General features: G+C 42.2%; 2 protein-coding genes across 2 annotated transcripts in view; one reads left to right on the top strand and one right to left on the bottom strand.

The window, feature by feature from the left end:
* The window catches only part of LOC144093563 (tetratricopeptide repeat protein 21B-like), a 22,936-nt gene extending 19,939 nt beyond the window's left edge, over nucleotides 1-2,997 (top strand). Inside the window, exons 35-37 of the mRNA XM_077627096.1 lie at nucleotides 742-862; nucleotides 2,183-2,250; nucleotides 2,873-2,997. Coding sequence (XP_077483222.1) covers nucleotides 742-862; nucleotides 2,183-2,250; nucleotides 2,873-2,950 — 267 coding nt within the window. The 3' untranslated portion in view covers nucleotides 2,951-2,997. The remainder of the gene's footprint in view (nucleotides 1-741; nucleotides 863-2,182; nucleotides 2,251-2,872) is intronic.
* LOC144093564 (FAST kinase domain-containing protein 2, mitochondrial-like) lies at nucleotides 2,995-16,325 on the bottom strand. The gene is made up of 10 exons (XM_077627098.1): nucleotides 16,116-16,325; nucleotides 15,762-15,943; nucleotides 15,548-15,677; nucleotides 14,726-15,134; nucleotides 13,703-13,879; nucleotides 11,785-12,238; nucleotides 10,637-10,876; nucleotides 5,784-5,904; nucleotides 3,658-3,772; nucleotides 2,995-3,172 (listed from the first exon to the last, which is right to left on the bottom strand). Exons 2-10 carry the CDS (start codon nucleotides 15,934-15,936, stop codon nucleotides 3,056-3,058), a joined length of 1,938 nt encoding a protein of 645 aa, XP_077483224.1. The 5' UTR covers nucleotides 15,937-15,943; nucleotides 16,116-16,325; the 3' UTR covers nucleotides 2,995-3,055.

The raw sequence follows: 16,325 nt of genomic DNA, 5'->3' as shown, positions 1-16,325 counted from the left end.
GCTAACATTACTTTCTGAGATGTCCAACGTCATTCAGGAGTTGGGTATTAAAAGCTCCTGTTGGGTTGGGTGGGCCTGTTGGGTATTAAAAGCTCTCGATGCAGTTAGCAGGGCTTGATTGCTTTGTTCTCAGTACAACAGAATGGATTACTTGGAAAAAAAATATTTAAGGTGAATATTATACCTGTGGCATACTTGCACTATCACTATAGCAATACTTGCATCAATGCTACAAAAAAACAAACAGAAAGTGAAAAATATGTCACAACCATTCTGTTATTCGCAAACGTGGGATGTCCTGAGATTCGGAGCTTTAATTTAGAAAATCACGCAGATGCACATTCAGAGTTCTAGGTCTAACAAAGCAGCAGTTTCAAGCCAAAGCAAACAACCCAGATTCCTCATGAAAGACCTACCACTATCACGTCAAGTTCCAATTCTTAGCGTCAAGGCTATGTACCATTCTCCACAAAAGACGATTGTGCACAAGATGCAAAACTTCCTGCCCATAGGAAGGGGGTAAAAAAAAACTGCGAGATAGATAACTAAATTTTCCAGAAATGCAGTACATGAACTGCTGTTCTTGAGTGAGCCGTTTAAATCAGCAAGCAACCCTAATAACTGACGGCTGCACAGGTAGGCAGTGACTGCATCTGTGTCGTTCCTTGTTGACAGAATGATTTGCATTGCCCGACTCTTTGATGTGTGTTTTTTACACTATACTTTGCATGGCACTGCCAGTCCTGCACCAAAGCTTACGAGTACATGGGCTACATCATGGAAAAAGAGCAGAGCTACAAGGACGCCGCACAGTACTACGAGAGCGCTTGGAAACAAGGAAGCCAGAACAACCCTGCTATTGGTACTGCTCCATCCAATATCAACCATTCACTTTACTTCCAATATAGAAAGTCAATCACTGATAAGCAGCAGCTTCTGGCCAGAAAACTAATGAGCCAGCAGTAGTCATGCAATATACAGTCACATTATGCTACATATAGTAAGCGTATTTTCCGATGCATAAGTTGAAATTTTTTTCCTAAAATACTTTGGCGATGAATCATATGCAAGAGTGCGACTCATATTATAGTGAAAAATTACGCACCATCAAGTGTCATCTTTTTTTGTGCCCAGCAACTATGTTTGAAAAGAAAATCTATACATAAAAGAGAAAAAAAAATGTTATTTTTAACGTTATCTTGGGAGTAGAATCACAGTATCTCACCACAACCAGAATGAATGCGGTGCCGCTGCATTTAGTCCAGCTGGTTCAGCCACTCTCGAAAATACCAATTTTGGCATTACATTCGTTTGACTAGACGCATGTCATAGATTGTCCTTGCTCAATGAAGGAGCTATGATATAAAATTCAAGTTGTGTGCTACTGCATATGCGCTTGAGAATGGGAACCCAGCAGCAGGGAGACAGTTCGACATGAGTGAGAAAAATTATCCAGGGCTGCACAAAGCCCCAACAGCACTGTGGTCTATGAAGCTAACAAAAAAGGCAGACCGTGCAAAAAAGGTATGCTGGACAGAGTTTGAGAATCGCCTGGGCATGACAGCAGGTTCAAGCGCATATTTTTGTCCCACACTCTGACAACGGGATACTCAGCGCATTTTTATAGTCCTTACTGAATGAATACATGCATCTCATACATCAATGCGACTTACATGCGATTTTTTTTCGGAAAAACTACCATTTCGCAAGAGGTTGTGACTTAAACATAGGCGCGACTTGCTAGACCAGAAAACAAAGGAAAAGTGAAGGCTAGGGCCTGGCTACTATTTCCATTATAAACCATGAGACTTGCGGAGAGGGAACATTTCAGAGGATTTTCTTATGTTAAGTATACTTAGCAAAGCATCAGTTCCCAAAGAAGTTACAAGCATTGAAACACAGTTGACTCACAATAAATTTGAAATGAAGGGGGACAAAGAATTTGTTTGAATTACACAGAGCTCAAATTATGGAGAGCCCTTTTAATACTCCCAAGAGTGGTAGGACAAAAGTGTCGGTTCGAATAAACTACGTTCAAATTAACAGCTACAAGTAACAAGGCTTACTGTATGTGTGCCTGTATTCTGTCAGTTCACCGTCAGCTTTCAAAAGGCATTATATTATAGGTGTTATATTATACAGCCTATACCTTCCTTCAAGAAGATTTTAAATTTTTTCACAGGCTATAAATTGGCCTTCAATTACCTCAAGGCTAAACGGTACACAGATGCCATCGACGTATGCCATGTGGTGAGCACAAAAGAACTTTTTTGCTTTTTTACAAACCACAGTGGCAGCCCATTCAGTTCTGCTTCAGTACATCACAACATATAATTTAGAATGAACTTTATTCCTCAAGTTTGTCAACAAGTTGCAGATACAACTGCCTATGCCTTCAACGAGAAACATTTTGCGTGAAAATAGAGAACAAACATCTTTAAACAAAAATATCCCAGGAAATCTGCTTCATGTTTCACATGAACAATTGGCAGCAAAAATTTAAGGAATGTGGGTATGTGTAAAAAAAAAATTTATATAGCTGCTGTCAATACCAGGAGGCTGGGTTGTGAGGCAGCACTGCAGTAAATTTGCTCCTGGGCACACACATCCTGTAAACTTTCACTGCTGACTGTACAAAAAAAGGTGCAAGAAAGCTGCATAGCAGCTAGTGTGCTTGAAAACTGTCAGACTAACTCAACTCACAGCGTCACAACCATTTATATTAAAATGTTCCATACAAACCAGTAAAGAAACTGAAGAAAGAAAAATAAGGGCTGCAAGCCAGCAACGAAACTGGGCTGTACTATTCACAACTACTCCTGTATGCCAAAGTACATATGGTGCTTGCCTGATTGAGTTCCCCATTTTACAGGTGCTGGCCAAGTACCCAGCTTACCCAAAGATAAGAAAGGACATCTTAGAGAAGGCACGTGCAAACCTCCGCACATGACTCCTTCGATCCAGTGTTTCCTCATAAAGCTCAGTTTCAAAGCCTTTGGCAGTCGCATGTTTGTTTTTTATTTCCTCCTAAGAACATTTACAATGTCTTCACAAGCTACCTTACGTGAGCACTCCAAGATTCATCCCCTTCACTGAGCACTGCCTTAGCTTCCCTCATAACATATGGAATCTTTTCATGATCAGGCAGGGATTTCCATTGTTCAACATTAACCTGCAAGAGAAGCAAGACACTACTGTGGTCGCTGTAACATACATCTGTTCATGCAAGTCAGGACTTCAAACTGCTCTTTACTCAATAAGACAATATTTATTTTGAGTCAAGCATACTCATATTTTACTAAAGCTAACCTCATCAGTATCATCAGGCTAAGTAAATCTACTGTAGGACAGAGGCCTCTCCATTGGCCTTCAATAAACACTGTCCTCTGCTAGCTTCAACGACCTTATCCCCGCAAACTTTCTAATCTCATCTGCTCACCTGTCCCTTGGCCACCCCTTGCTAGGCATGAAAGGTAACTTATCTAACCTTAACTATAGGAGACACAAAGCCTGACTCTGAGACACAATGCCTGACTCTGTACTTAACGAAGCAATAGCTAAAATTTAATTTTGTTGTAAAAAAAAGGGGGGGGGGGGGGACGCGAGTATACTTCACAGCTATGAACAGCAGGGGAAAAAAAAAAGTGTAGAACTCACCAGCAACGGATGGTAGCCTAACAGTGTGAGGTGCCGCAGTTTGGTTGCAACGCTTGCTTTCATAACTGAGGTGTGTCTCATGTAGCTCTTGGCATTTCCAGTCAACACCAACAATCTAGAAATGTAAGTCAAGTGAGTGGCTGCCACAGAACTTCACAAGTAAATCTTCAAGCACACTATACAGGCAAGTCTCTCTTTACACTTAATGCTGGCATGCAATGAAAGCCCTGACAGTTACCAATGTACACTTGAGCCAACTTATAAAGGCTGCAGTTATAACGAATGCTCGCTTACTACAATTGAGGGCAGTGCTACCGTCGAAATATGCATTAGGGCAATGGGACTGCATCTCGGAGCATAACTTAGTTAAAACAAATGAGCAAGCGTTGTAAACTTGGCCCCGCAGCCGAAAAACTCGCACAGAGATCGAAGAGCGTCTCTGGATGCCTGTGACACCCTTCCCTGAAAAGAATGTCAGGACCCAGAAACGCAACAAAAAAAAAGCGACACAATGCCGACAAAATGGCAGTTTTAGAAAATGCTGCTGTTCGAAACACAAGCCTTGAAAGGTGATACCTGAACTAGCGAAATACACAGCAAGCTTTTGCATTAACATCCTACTGTGCAAGAAGAGGAACAGCAGCGATCATCGGCAGTGGCCCTTTATCATCGGCAAGTTTCAAGCATTGAGATGCTTGGAGAGCTACATTTTCGTATGCTACAGAATGAACACAAAGGCCTCGATAAAGCGTGATTTCATGCAACGACTGTGCAACCAGGCATAAGTTCCAGTGGCACGATGGGTACTGAGCATGTATGATTTGCTCGCTGAGTGGCTTGTTGAGCTTGACCATGACACAGCAAAAGAAAAATACGAGCTCCAACTCGTGCTTGATAACTTTACAACACACCATGTGACGCCTTCTCCGGCTGTAGTGACAGCGTTCTTCTCACCACCAAATGCCAAGTGCAAGATTTCCTATCATGGGTGCATCATCCTGCTCATGCTGACTGCAATTCGCGCGTCAGATGGCAATGTTTTGGTTTAGACATCTTTGTTCGCTGCTGTGGAAATGATTAAGACTATGTGGATGGGATAACAATGCTAACACAGAGGCCAGGCATTTGTGCCGCATGTCATTTTTGTCCTCTTGTGTTTTCTAAGCAGCGTATTCATTTGGAAACATGTGGATGGGACTGACTGCAGATTGCATCAGGAATTGCTTCTGTAAAGCCTGCTTCATGGGTAAATAAAAACGATTGAGAACACTGCTGAACATTTGCGTGATTAGAAGCATGTGAATTTGTAACAACGCATTGTTGCATAGAGGGCCAGTCATGATTTCACCTGAGATGACTTTGTTGGTGCAGATCACGACGCAGGCATCGCAACGTCATACACCGACGAAGCCACTGCACGCAAAGTACAAGCAATCCAGCAATCACAGTGTGACAATGTGCCCCCTCTCCACTCTCCCCCACTTGCCACCTGTTGCCTCCTACCTTCTCCCCTACCCTCTCCCCCCTTCGCCAACTGTCAACTGAAGCTTCAGATGAGCAGACAGATTTTCTGACATGGGGATTCTAATGCCAACATATTAAAATGAAAAGATGGGTTGTCTGTGAACAACTTTGTCTTAGATGGTAATAAAGTGGGTTTATGGGGTTTAACGTCCCAAAGTAACTAAGGCTATGAGGGACATCGCAGTCGAGGGCTCCAGATAAATTCGACCACCTGGGGTTCTAATGTGCACTGACATTGCACAGTGCACAGTACACAAGCCTCTAGCATTTCGCCTCCATTGAAATGCAACCTCCGTGGCCGGGATCGAACCCGTGTTTTTCAGGTCAACAGCCAAGCACAATTACCACTGAGCCACCATAGATGGAAATAAAATGATTAAAGACTATGAAGGGGTGGGAATTTGCATGGCCAGAAAAGGAAGGTTTCACTGCAAACGCATTAGAGGTAGCATCAAAAGCCCTTTAACCAATTCCACTCACAGAAGCAACTTATAAGCTAGCGAAACAGTTCCACTAGTAATGAAAGATAACAGTGTATCAAGAGTTTGCCTGTCCTGGCTATACAACAATTCTGCTCAAAGAACAATCCTATTGACACTTACATTTTAGAGTCTTCTGGCACTGCCAAGTCTTCAATGTAAGAGTAACCACCTTCCTGAGCAGATGCCAGCTGTGTGTTCAAAGCCATGGGATATTCACCTCTCCGCATGACAACAGCAAAATCTGCATGTGTAAAAATGTGCAACATAAGAGGAGACATTTACTGCTTCACAACACAAGAAAGAGCACTGTCTCTTTTTCAGCTAAGAACTAAAAATTCACAATGACATCTTTTGATCGAGCAAAGGACGAGTTTGGCAGAAAATATATGAATTCCATATGCCACTGTTACCTGAATGACTGAATAGGTCAACAAAGGAAGCTTGGCATAAGGAATGTATAGTATGTGCTCAAAAGCATTTCAATGCAACATACTTATTGATAAAACCACAAAACTAGGATGTAATAAAAATTAAGACCTCAAACAAAACATTACAGTTATAAACGCTGCTATAAACAACCCTTTGTTAGTCGTTACCATGGAGAACAAAAAACTTTCAACTCTTCAGTCATTACCTAAGAGACAATTAGTTGAGTGATTTATTAATATAAACACATGCAACACTCATGCTCTTCTGTCCTGTAAAACAGTGAGGCACATGCAAAACAGGCAAAACCACATTAGGGCAACTTTGTGACTAATGTTTTATTTCCTGTCCTGATGGTCACCTGAGTGATTCCATCAAATGCTCTGCCATACTATCAAGCAGTAACATATGACATGAGAGCAAAAGCAACATCACACAAACTGCAAAGAGCATGCGTTATTACTCTTTGCACTTGGAATAGAAAAAGCAGCCTTGTAGCAAGTAAAGGTCAGGCAACAATTTAATGCCACTTCAAGTAACCTTTTGCACTCTTTAAATAATGCAGTAGTTTCCTTATTGCTCATCAGAGAAAAAAATTGAAAAGAGCTCTTTCCGCAGGTTGTTCAATGGGTGCAAAGCATATATTTGCAGAGTGTTCCCTATGAGTAACAGATAAAGCATTCTGAAAAATGAAAAATTTGCACTTAGTCCATAGAACTCCCTGTTTTGATGCTAAATGGTGGGCCAAACCTTCAGTGGTCAGAACTCAAAGCTTCTCATCAGTGGAACCTCTGTGAAAAGGATGACTGCTCTTCCACAGTCATGCATAACTGTTTTGCAGACCAAGCCACAATCACTTCAAGAAAGCAACACCATAAAAATGTGAGGGGGAGTCTGCTATGTGCTTCACATTTAAACAGAGAGCATGTGATGCCTACAGTCATGGTACCCCTTTAATGCAAGCTATGAAGCAATGGAGATGTCAGCATAAATAGCAAATGTACCGTACATTAGACAGGCAACAGTGTCATTACTAACACAAAAGGTTGAGTTTACTCCACTGCTGTAGTGTGCAAGACAGCTCGTAAAATGACCAGAAAGAAAAGTGAAAAAAAAAAAAATGATGATTTAGCGTGGTTAGGCCAAATATAAATTAGGTGCACTCACACTTCTGTTTCCAATTCGGTTTTGGTTCGATTCTCACTTTAAGAGGACAACGTTATATTGGTGTGTTCTGGATCCATTGTGCACGGATGGAAGTTGATGGAGACGACGACATCCAAAGCACATCGAGAGAAACTGGCAGATGCAGGATGTTCGACTGCACTGATTAGGAGTGGTCTAATGCAGTGGCCAGCGAAGCTTATTTGTTTGCACCACTGCGAGTTTTAAACCCACTCATGGTCATAGAGTATTTTGCCCTGAAGTGTTTTGCATAGTCAGTCATAAGGCCTGCCAGCAGGTTGGGCCACCTGCCAGAGGCTTTGGACAAAAAAAACATCAGCGAAATCTGAGATTGGGAGGTACATAATCTAGTTGCACCTGCCATGACTAGCCACCACACGGGTGCTACCGGGCAAGATCAACCAAAGAGTGGCTGGTCAACCTTTCACATTTACTTGATATTTTTGGATGTTGTTGCCTGATGACTGGAATAAAGAGCTCTGCAATCAGTTTTGTCCCAAAAATTTTTTCAGATATCACGAAGAGGCGAAGTGCTGCGCTTATGTACTCTGCTGTTTCGGCCAACTTTGATTATGAATAAATTAAAGTTTAGTTTAGTTTAGTTTAGTTTAGTTTAGTTTAGTTTAGTTTAGTTTACAGGGTTTAACGTCCCAAAGCAGCTCAGGATATGTGGGATGCCGTAGTAGAGGGCTCCGGAAATTTAGACCACGTGGGGTTCTTGAACGCGCACTCACATCGCAAATATAATAACAATAGGTACCTGAAAATTTTTCGAGTGAAACTATGAATGCTTCAGTCTGCACCTTGTTATTTGTATCTGTTTCAGTGATCAGTCTTGCCCAAGTAATGTTTTTTTGTCTACTCTGAAGGTCTGTATCCCAAGGAAAGAATACTGTATAACTTGTCTAAGGGCCGCACCCGTGTATTGGCCCTGCTTTGGACTAGGTAATTGAGAAAAAAAATACTGCTTTTCTTTTTTTTAATTTTAATTCCATGTCTGGGCCACACCTTCAAAATTCACACCCGAATTAAAAAAAAAATGTGTGGCCCTTACAGGAGTTTATATGGTATGCAAGAGCTACCATAATTATAAATTGTGTTCTACACCAGCATATCCATCGAAGTGAAGAAGGTCATGTTTGTAGGGTTTGTAGATAATGAGATATGGCCATGCAAAATTCGAAAAAACACAGAACAGCAAAAATTTCTGACATGCCTTATGTGCATGTTGTCTGTATTAATCTTTGTCTCGGCACCGATTGCTTAAATAATGTTGAACCAACTTGCCCAACAGCACGTTCTGTGCCAAAAAATAAAAAAAACGTACATTTTTGATATCTTTTAAACTTTGCCCACAAATTCTTCTGTGTACCGATATTCGCAATGGTCAGAAAAATGTTTCATTATGTTAACATTGTAGCAGTTTCAGTCCTGCAATGAGACTGTCGTGCAAGGCTTGGCAGATCATGTAGCTTTGAGGACTCCTTGTGTGCGACTACTGTAGAATGCGGGCAATACTAGTACCATAAATAGGTAATTAAATGAACTAAATGCTCCTAAAAATTGCCAATCTAGACACAATAATTTGAAGCAACACCTGAAATAAAGCCACAAATAGTGCGTCATATATACTATGCAGGCCACCGTGCAAGATGGAGGACAACATACTTTCAAGAACAGGCTGGGAGGTTCTCTTGCTTTGGATGCATCAGTAACATAGCACCGACCTGTTTCAGCTATGCTTGTGACGGTGAGGAGTCCTTAGCTCCTAATTGCAGTCCTTTCTTTTAGCTCACACCCCATCACGCCACGATACCACCACAGGATGCGCTGTGCTCTGACCACAAACCACCTTTCAGGGCTGTTTCTGTCCACACTGCCGCGCTGGTTTCAATGGAAGATACGGCACCACAACCTATATTGACACAATGAACAAGGAGTATGCTTCCCTCAGGACTTCAAGGCCAGCTAGGCCGCATATAGCTATATTGAGACCACTTCTCTTTATCCATAAACACTACAATCATTATCTCCTTCATCTCGATAGACATGCTTGTGCAGAACACAATGCATAATTATGTCAGCTCTGGCATAGTTCTTTCTTGAGACACAGACCTTCAAACCAGACAAATGCTTAGCTAAGGCCAAGTTTTACAAATTCTAGTAAAAAGCTGAGCTCTTGAAAAAGACAAAAACAAAAATACACAAAATACAGCATCTACAGTTTCACTCTAAAGATGTTCAGGTACCTCATTCTAAAGATGTTCAGGTACGTATTTCTTTATATCTTAATTTATTCATAACCAAATTTGAACAAAGCAGCAGAGCGTGTAAGCATGACACTCTGCTTCTTTGTGATAAAAAAATTTCTGTGGTTTAAAAAATATTTTGGGGACAAAACCAATCGCCGAACTCTTTATTCCAGTCATCATGCAAAGACATGAAAAAATATAAAGTAAATTTAAGATGGTCGACCAGCTATTCTTTGGTTGATCTTATATGGAACCAGCCACCTAGGGAATTTTGAAATGGATCATGAGTTAATCTTGCTAGGCAAAATGCAATACAGGTATATATCTGCACCTTGGCAAAGGCACAGATGGTGGTGTCTACAGAATTTTTTGAAATACGAAACCCATGAAAAGCTGCATTTCCTTGCCATCTAGAGGCATGGCCATGCATTGAGGTGTGCACCGTGCACGTCAAGCAGAGAAGTGCAAAACGCACCTTTCGGTTTGTGATTGCATGCTTAGACTGCCAAGCAATTAAGCTCTATTTGCAATTTTTGTGATATGAAACCTTTTGCGGGCACAAAAACAAACAAGTGTTCCAAGTAAAACAATCCTACAGACAGCTGGGTTATGAATGTTCACTTTGAGTCTCACAGCAGAATGGACTGAAAGCGAAAGGTCTGCAGGACACAGCACTCCCTCCACCTAGCCTGGGCTCAGTCCAAATCTTGCTTTAGTACTGTCTTACATGTAATAATTGTTACGCACTTAGTTTAGCAGCCTAAAAATTTAGCTCCAGCATCTTTTTTTCTCCATAATTCTTTCCCACTTATATCACTACAATGGTACAAGAAAGCTTGAGTATACTTGTACTGTCACTAAGATACACTTGAAGCTTTCAGCAAAATGTGATTTGATCACAGTTTAGCCAGTTTCCCACTACAAACTATCACAGGTCTACTTTTACCATAGCCGCTAACCTTTATACCAGGCACTAAAATCTCGGAGGAATGATGTATTCTCATTTTCCTGCCAATGCGCTAATACAGCGATGGCAAAAAAACTGGCATACTTAGTCCAGACTGCATGAAAAGAACCCTAGTCATTCGACTGAGAAAGCGCCCTACTCACCAAGAAAGTAACCGTGCCTGGTCCAGAGTCCTGCAGCAACAAACTGTGCTCCTCCCAAGGCGACTTCCAGGCACTTCTTGATGGGCACCAGCACACTACTCTCTTCAGCCACTGCTGCAATGGCTTCCTTCTGAACACTGTCGGGCAGAAATGGACCCTGGTAGTCCTTGAGGTCAATGCGAGCACACTGCTCCAACTGCAGCAAATTTTTCAGCATGAAGGGCCACTGCTTGTTGGATACTGCAAACATACACAAGCAAAAAAAAAAGACAACATAACCGTGAATTTAACGAAAAATTTCAGAGCCTTCTCCTTTTCCACTTTACATTCATAGACCCTGGGAGTCCTCATACCACTCCTGATGTGGTGCAGCGGTTAAGAGATGTGCCACTGCCCTGCAATGGCAGGTGCTGCCGGACGGCAGAGCTTGTGCAACCCAGGTTGCTTTTCGAAGCAACTTTTCATGACCAATCATCAATTCAAATGCTACCTGTCACAGTGGGCAGGTTGTTGCGACACCACAAGGTCACGTGACTTAGGTGGCCCACCTTAGTTGCTTCTCTAGGGAATTTTTGTGGATTTTTCGCTCACAGTTAATGACGCGGACTTTTCTGCAGACCTTCCTTAACGCTATTGCACTGAAAAGCATCATTCGGTGACCTCCATCACCAATGAGCACAGCAAGCATGTAATTTAAACAGCTATGAACGTGCTCTGGGATGTTGATAAAACTTCTGCAATGTTGACACATGCTGTGACAAAGAAAAAAACAGCTCGGGGAGAGGTAAAGCCTGTGGTACAGAAAGTAGTGGCTACATGCATTTCAGTACAGGTCGCAAAAAGAAGAGCTTAAATCTGATTCCTGTGTGAAATATGAGCAGACATACTTCATTCTTGACAAACATATCAAATGAATAAAACCACCTTCCCGCGGTTATCGCATTATACCTAAATATCTTTTTTTTTGACAGGCGCTTTTTGTGATGACACCTAAATGCTTTTTTTTATGTCACAACATGACATTTCGCATTTTATTCTTGCATATTTTGCACCCTTTGCCAACTTTATGTTGTATTTTTGTTATTGTAACCCAATCTCCTCTCCTATGCTTCACAATCTGAAGGTATAGGAAATAAACAAACACATACCTTTGAACCTTGACTTGGCAAGGAAGTGCTCATCAAAAGCCCGCCCAAGTAACTCCTTTGGGAAACAGTGAAGCCTTGCCAGGTTCACCCCAAACCTTGCAAAGACATGCGGTGCCACTAGCTCCAAGGCATCCAGCTTTTCCCGGCAGGACGCCAAGATGTGGGCAGCCTCCCGAAAGACATCTGCCTGCCGAGGACATGCGGCCACTCCATCAGACAAGGACACCACGGAGACCCGGCCATCTTTGGCAACTGTTTCTTCCTCCTTGATGATGCGCTCCGCTACATATTCCGACAGGCGTGGAGTGGCATATTCGTGTCTGAGACAACAATCGAGCACTGCGCTCAAATCTGACAATGGCCAGTGATTTTCCAAACAGCGATATACGATGGCTTCAAGCAAGTGTGGCATGTGGATCGTCTTCGTCAGGCTGGCTACAAGTGCTCTCATGGTCTATGGATTTGAAAGGACAGTAAAGCACCATAAATAATCAATTAAAAGAAAAGAGGAAGATAAAAAAAAAAGCGGGGCATAACTTATAAGCATGTCTTTGTTCACAACACACACTCATTCTCATGTACGGTCACTGTGCAAGGTACTTATGTCATGTCCATGCATTTGCATAGCCACGCAGAAGCCTGAAGAACTCGAAATAACATGAAGTACAGCTTGTTGCCAGGCTAGTTGGTTAACAAATCGAAGAATTTGTGCCTAACTTTGTTGCTCGTCCTTTCTGCCCCTTCCTAGCCTGTATTTAGTTGTCACTGTACACTGCCCGCAAATGCTTCCGTTAATCAACCAACTACACAGCCCCAACACAAGCTGTACTTAACATCTATGCAAGTTTTGCTCTCTGCACAAAACCAAAAGAAAAATGCACGAGTACTTATGCAGCTGTCATTTTATAAACCTCTTTAAATTTAGAGGCTTTAGCGAGGTTTTTTCTAAAAAAAAGCCAAATGTTCTCTCTAGTTGGTACAAGAAAGTTATTGGTGGAAAAAAAAATGCACACAAACAAACAATTTTTCAAGTCTAATAACTGTTTCTCTAGACTTTGGAATTTGAAGACTTTTTGACCATAGAAGATGAATTAAAGGGACCCTGAAACAATCTCGATAGTCATATACTAATGCAACAAATTTATTGGCGTCTTTGTGGGAATTCAAGTCAAGGTTTAGGGCTCTGCGTAAGTCCTACAAATTACTAGTATTTTTAAATATTAAATCGCTTAAACAATGAGGGCAACAGCAACCACGAGGTGCAAACTGGGTGACTGATGTCACATAAAGTCATTGTAACATTTTATTCATAGCTGAGCACTCTCTTTCATCTCATTCTGATTTAGAAAAAAAATAAAACATGACTAAAAAACCAAGGCACAAGCATGTACGTTTAATTTAATGCAGGCAGCATTTTCAGTAGAGACTGAAAGCAATCTGCTTGCAAAACTGCACAGGCCGCTCCTGCATTTGGTGCATGCAAGTCTTCTGGCCTGCATTGACTTGCCTGCTTTCTTGGTTGTATCGAATGGATGATTGCAATAAAACATGCATCATAGTGCAACTGAAACCCCATCTTAATGATCTTTGAGCTGCACTCCATTTAAACTTGATAACAGCTGCACCTCTCACCAACTAACTAAAATTCTATTACATGTCTGAAAGGAGGGAACCATTAGGGTGAAGCATGTGTATACGAAAGGAGACTTCCCAATTTCACCCATGAGTAAGAAATGGCCAGCATTGTGTGCCTTGCAAAGAGTGATCAACAAAGTGATGTACTGTACTTGGCGATACAATATGCCTTAGTAATTATACACACAACAATGCTGAAGTGGCTTGGTAAAGCAGCCATGCGATAAAGCAGCCATGCAAGCTGCTGCTTTGCACTTTACTTGAAATGAAAGCAAAAGAATACCTTAGGTAGGTATGATGACAGGTTATCGACCACAATCTGCTCGCATCCTTTCAGCAATTCTTTGATGCAGGGCACCAAAGAGGAGCTTGACGAGCTCATGCTCGAGGTAATAACCACTGTGACTGCATGTTCTGGGCCCAGATTTGGAAGGTGGGAAAGCAGGCAGACGGCCAATTTCTTGGAATGAGAAAAAATAGAGCAAAATTTAACATTAACAAAAAAAGGACTATATGCTCATTTGCAGATATGCACAAAATGAAAGTCAATAAATGCTAATGTCTGTAAACAAAAATTGACGGACAATTTAGCATGGTTAGGCCCAATCTGAATTAGAGGTGCTTGCACTTCGGTTTTCACTTCCGTTTCGGTCCAAGGTTCGGTTTAAAATGTTCTGGATTCATTGCACATGGACGGAAGTTGATGAAGACGATAACATCCAAAGCACAGCGCGAGAAACTGGCAGTTAAAGAAGTGGGATGTCCAGCTGCAGAGATGAGAGTGGTCGAATGCAGTGGCCAGTGAAGCTGATGTATTTGTGCTGCCGGGGGCTCGAACACTCATGGCCATATAGTGTTTTGCCTAAAAGCCTGCTGGCAGGTTGCCCACAACTCAGTGGGCAGGTGGCAGCCTGCCATGTCAGGTGGACCACTTGCCAGAGGCTTCGGACAAACACACATTGGTGAAATTTGAGATTGGGGGTTTTAGTGCAAACGCGTCAGTAACGTAGCTCTGAAATGAACAGAAATGCTACGGACTACTACGACCGCTAGCATTAGACGTCATGAGTGCCATGATGGTGAACCACATATAGTTTCCATCGTGCAGGCCAGGGCAGGTGGCAGTAACCTGATTATACAAACACACAGTCTCATCTTGCTCCTACTTTGCCAAAATGGTGGCTGCTGTGACATCAGTGCAACCCATCTCTTGCTAATTCATGCATATGACCTCTTTATGGCACAAGAAAGCATAAGAATTGGAAGCATACTAATTGGAATTGTAACAAATTAGAAATACCAGTACCTCAACAAGAGCAGGGTCCAGTTCTTTCACATATGCAAACTTGAAGCAGCGGACAACATCATCAACATTAGTGAAGTCCAACTGGATGGGCACCTGAGCTTGGAAAACAAGTGGCACGGCTATCTTTAGTGCGTCCATTATTGAAGAGCTTGACTTCTGCCACTGAAGTAGCAAGTCCAAAAAGATGAGCTGTGAAAATGTTAGACTGTTTATACTGTGCTTCAACATTTGACCAATGGCTTGAACTAGAGCAGTACTGGCCGGGATCTGAAAGAATGTGGTTAGCTTGAGAAGATACAGGACTTCATCTCTTTCATAAAAACGCAGCCGCTTAAGTGCCCTGTTGCAAAGCTCCCGGAAGCCTTGATGAGAAGTCAAGCTCTTGATGTCCATGTGATCAGGCTGCTGTCTGAAAATGATAAGAGGTATTATGTCAGCAGTCATAATAAAACTCGCAGTAGGCAGGCTGCTTCATGCATAACCAAGCCACAATGGGGAGACTGTTCTGGAAGACCCAAAATGACATGCAGAAGAAAAATGTGAATGCAAATTATCTGAAATTGTTGACATGTCCAGACGCCTGCTTTACACTTATCTGAGTCAATAGATTCATGTACCTTATTAAGAGAAAATATATTTCTGCATCTATAATTTAGCACCGAAGTTCAGTGTGCCAATAACCGCCAGGAAAATTGACTTACAACGCATCCTCTTCACGAGTCTTGCATACATCAGACAGGCATACAGTAAACAATGCCAGACTGAACTCCGTTAGCAAGGTCCATGGCAACATAAATGTGGAGCAAGCTTAATGAAACGCACCTGATAAAATCATGCAGACATGTAAACGCTGTAAGCACTTGGGCATTGTTCATAACACGGTGGTGCTGTTCCACGAGATCGAGAACTCTGTCCGTCGTTTTGGATCTTTGCAATTGCTCTGTGAGAATATCTGGAAGCAAAAACGGAAACTTTATGAACTTACACAGTTCATCCTAAGCGGATATGGAACAGAAAAATGTAACGGTAATGTTACCTGCGTCCTTCGCAGGTGCACTAGGACCCAGAGAGGTTTTCGGCTTGGTCGTAGCCGTAATCACGTCACGGGAAGAAGCATCAGATGAGAGCATTTTGAACACCGGTAATCGTTTAGATGTCACAGACCGGTGCGCGATGCCGCGGCACAGGATCGAAGGTATTCGCCTCAACATTTTGCGCCTGCAAACGTTGGTTTTTGTACACAACTTGTAAAGTGAAAGAGAAAATCTTACAACTGCACAATTTACGAATCATCACGGGACAGAACAGACGAGGGTAAAGGCAGCTCACAGGCACAATACCCATTCATCACAACCTTCGCGGGCATGCTTACGGTCACTTGTGCACTCACCTTGCTTTTCTTTAAAACACAGAGCGAATAACCATTCGCAACAACAGGACCGTCCACTGGCCGTTCACTACTCACGCCATCAACCACATGGAATTACGCACGGTTGCAGAGCCGGCACATGAATACCAGAGCAGTTATACCTCTGTTTCTACTACTTTAGGACCCACCGCCGATGCACATGGAAGCGGCCATTTAAAACGTAACCAAAGC

The sequence above is a fragment of the Amblyomma americanum genome, chromosome 6, assembly GCF_052857255.1.
Source record: "Amblyomma americanum isolate KBUSLIRL-KWMA chromosome 6, ASM5285725v1, whole genome shotgun sequence".
NCBI classification, from domain to species: Eukaryota; Metazoa; Arthropoda; class Arachnida; order Ixodida; family Ixodidae; genus Amblyomma; species Amblyomma americanum.
The sequence above is the reverse complement of the archived record's forward strand: the minus strand, read 5'-3'. Positions and strand labels throughout refer to the sequence as shown.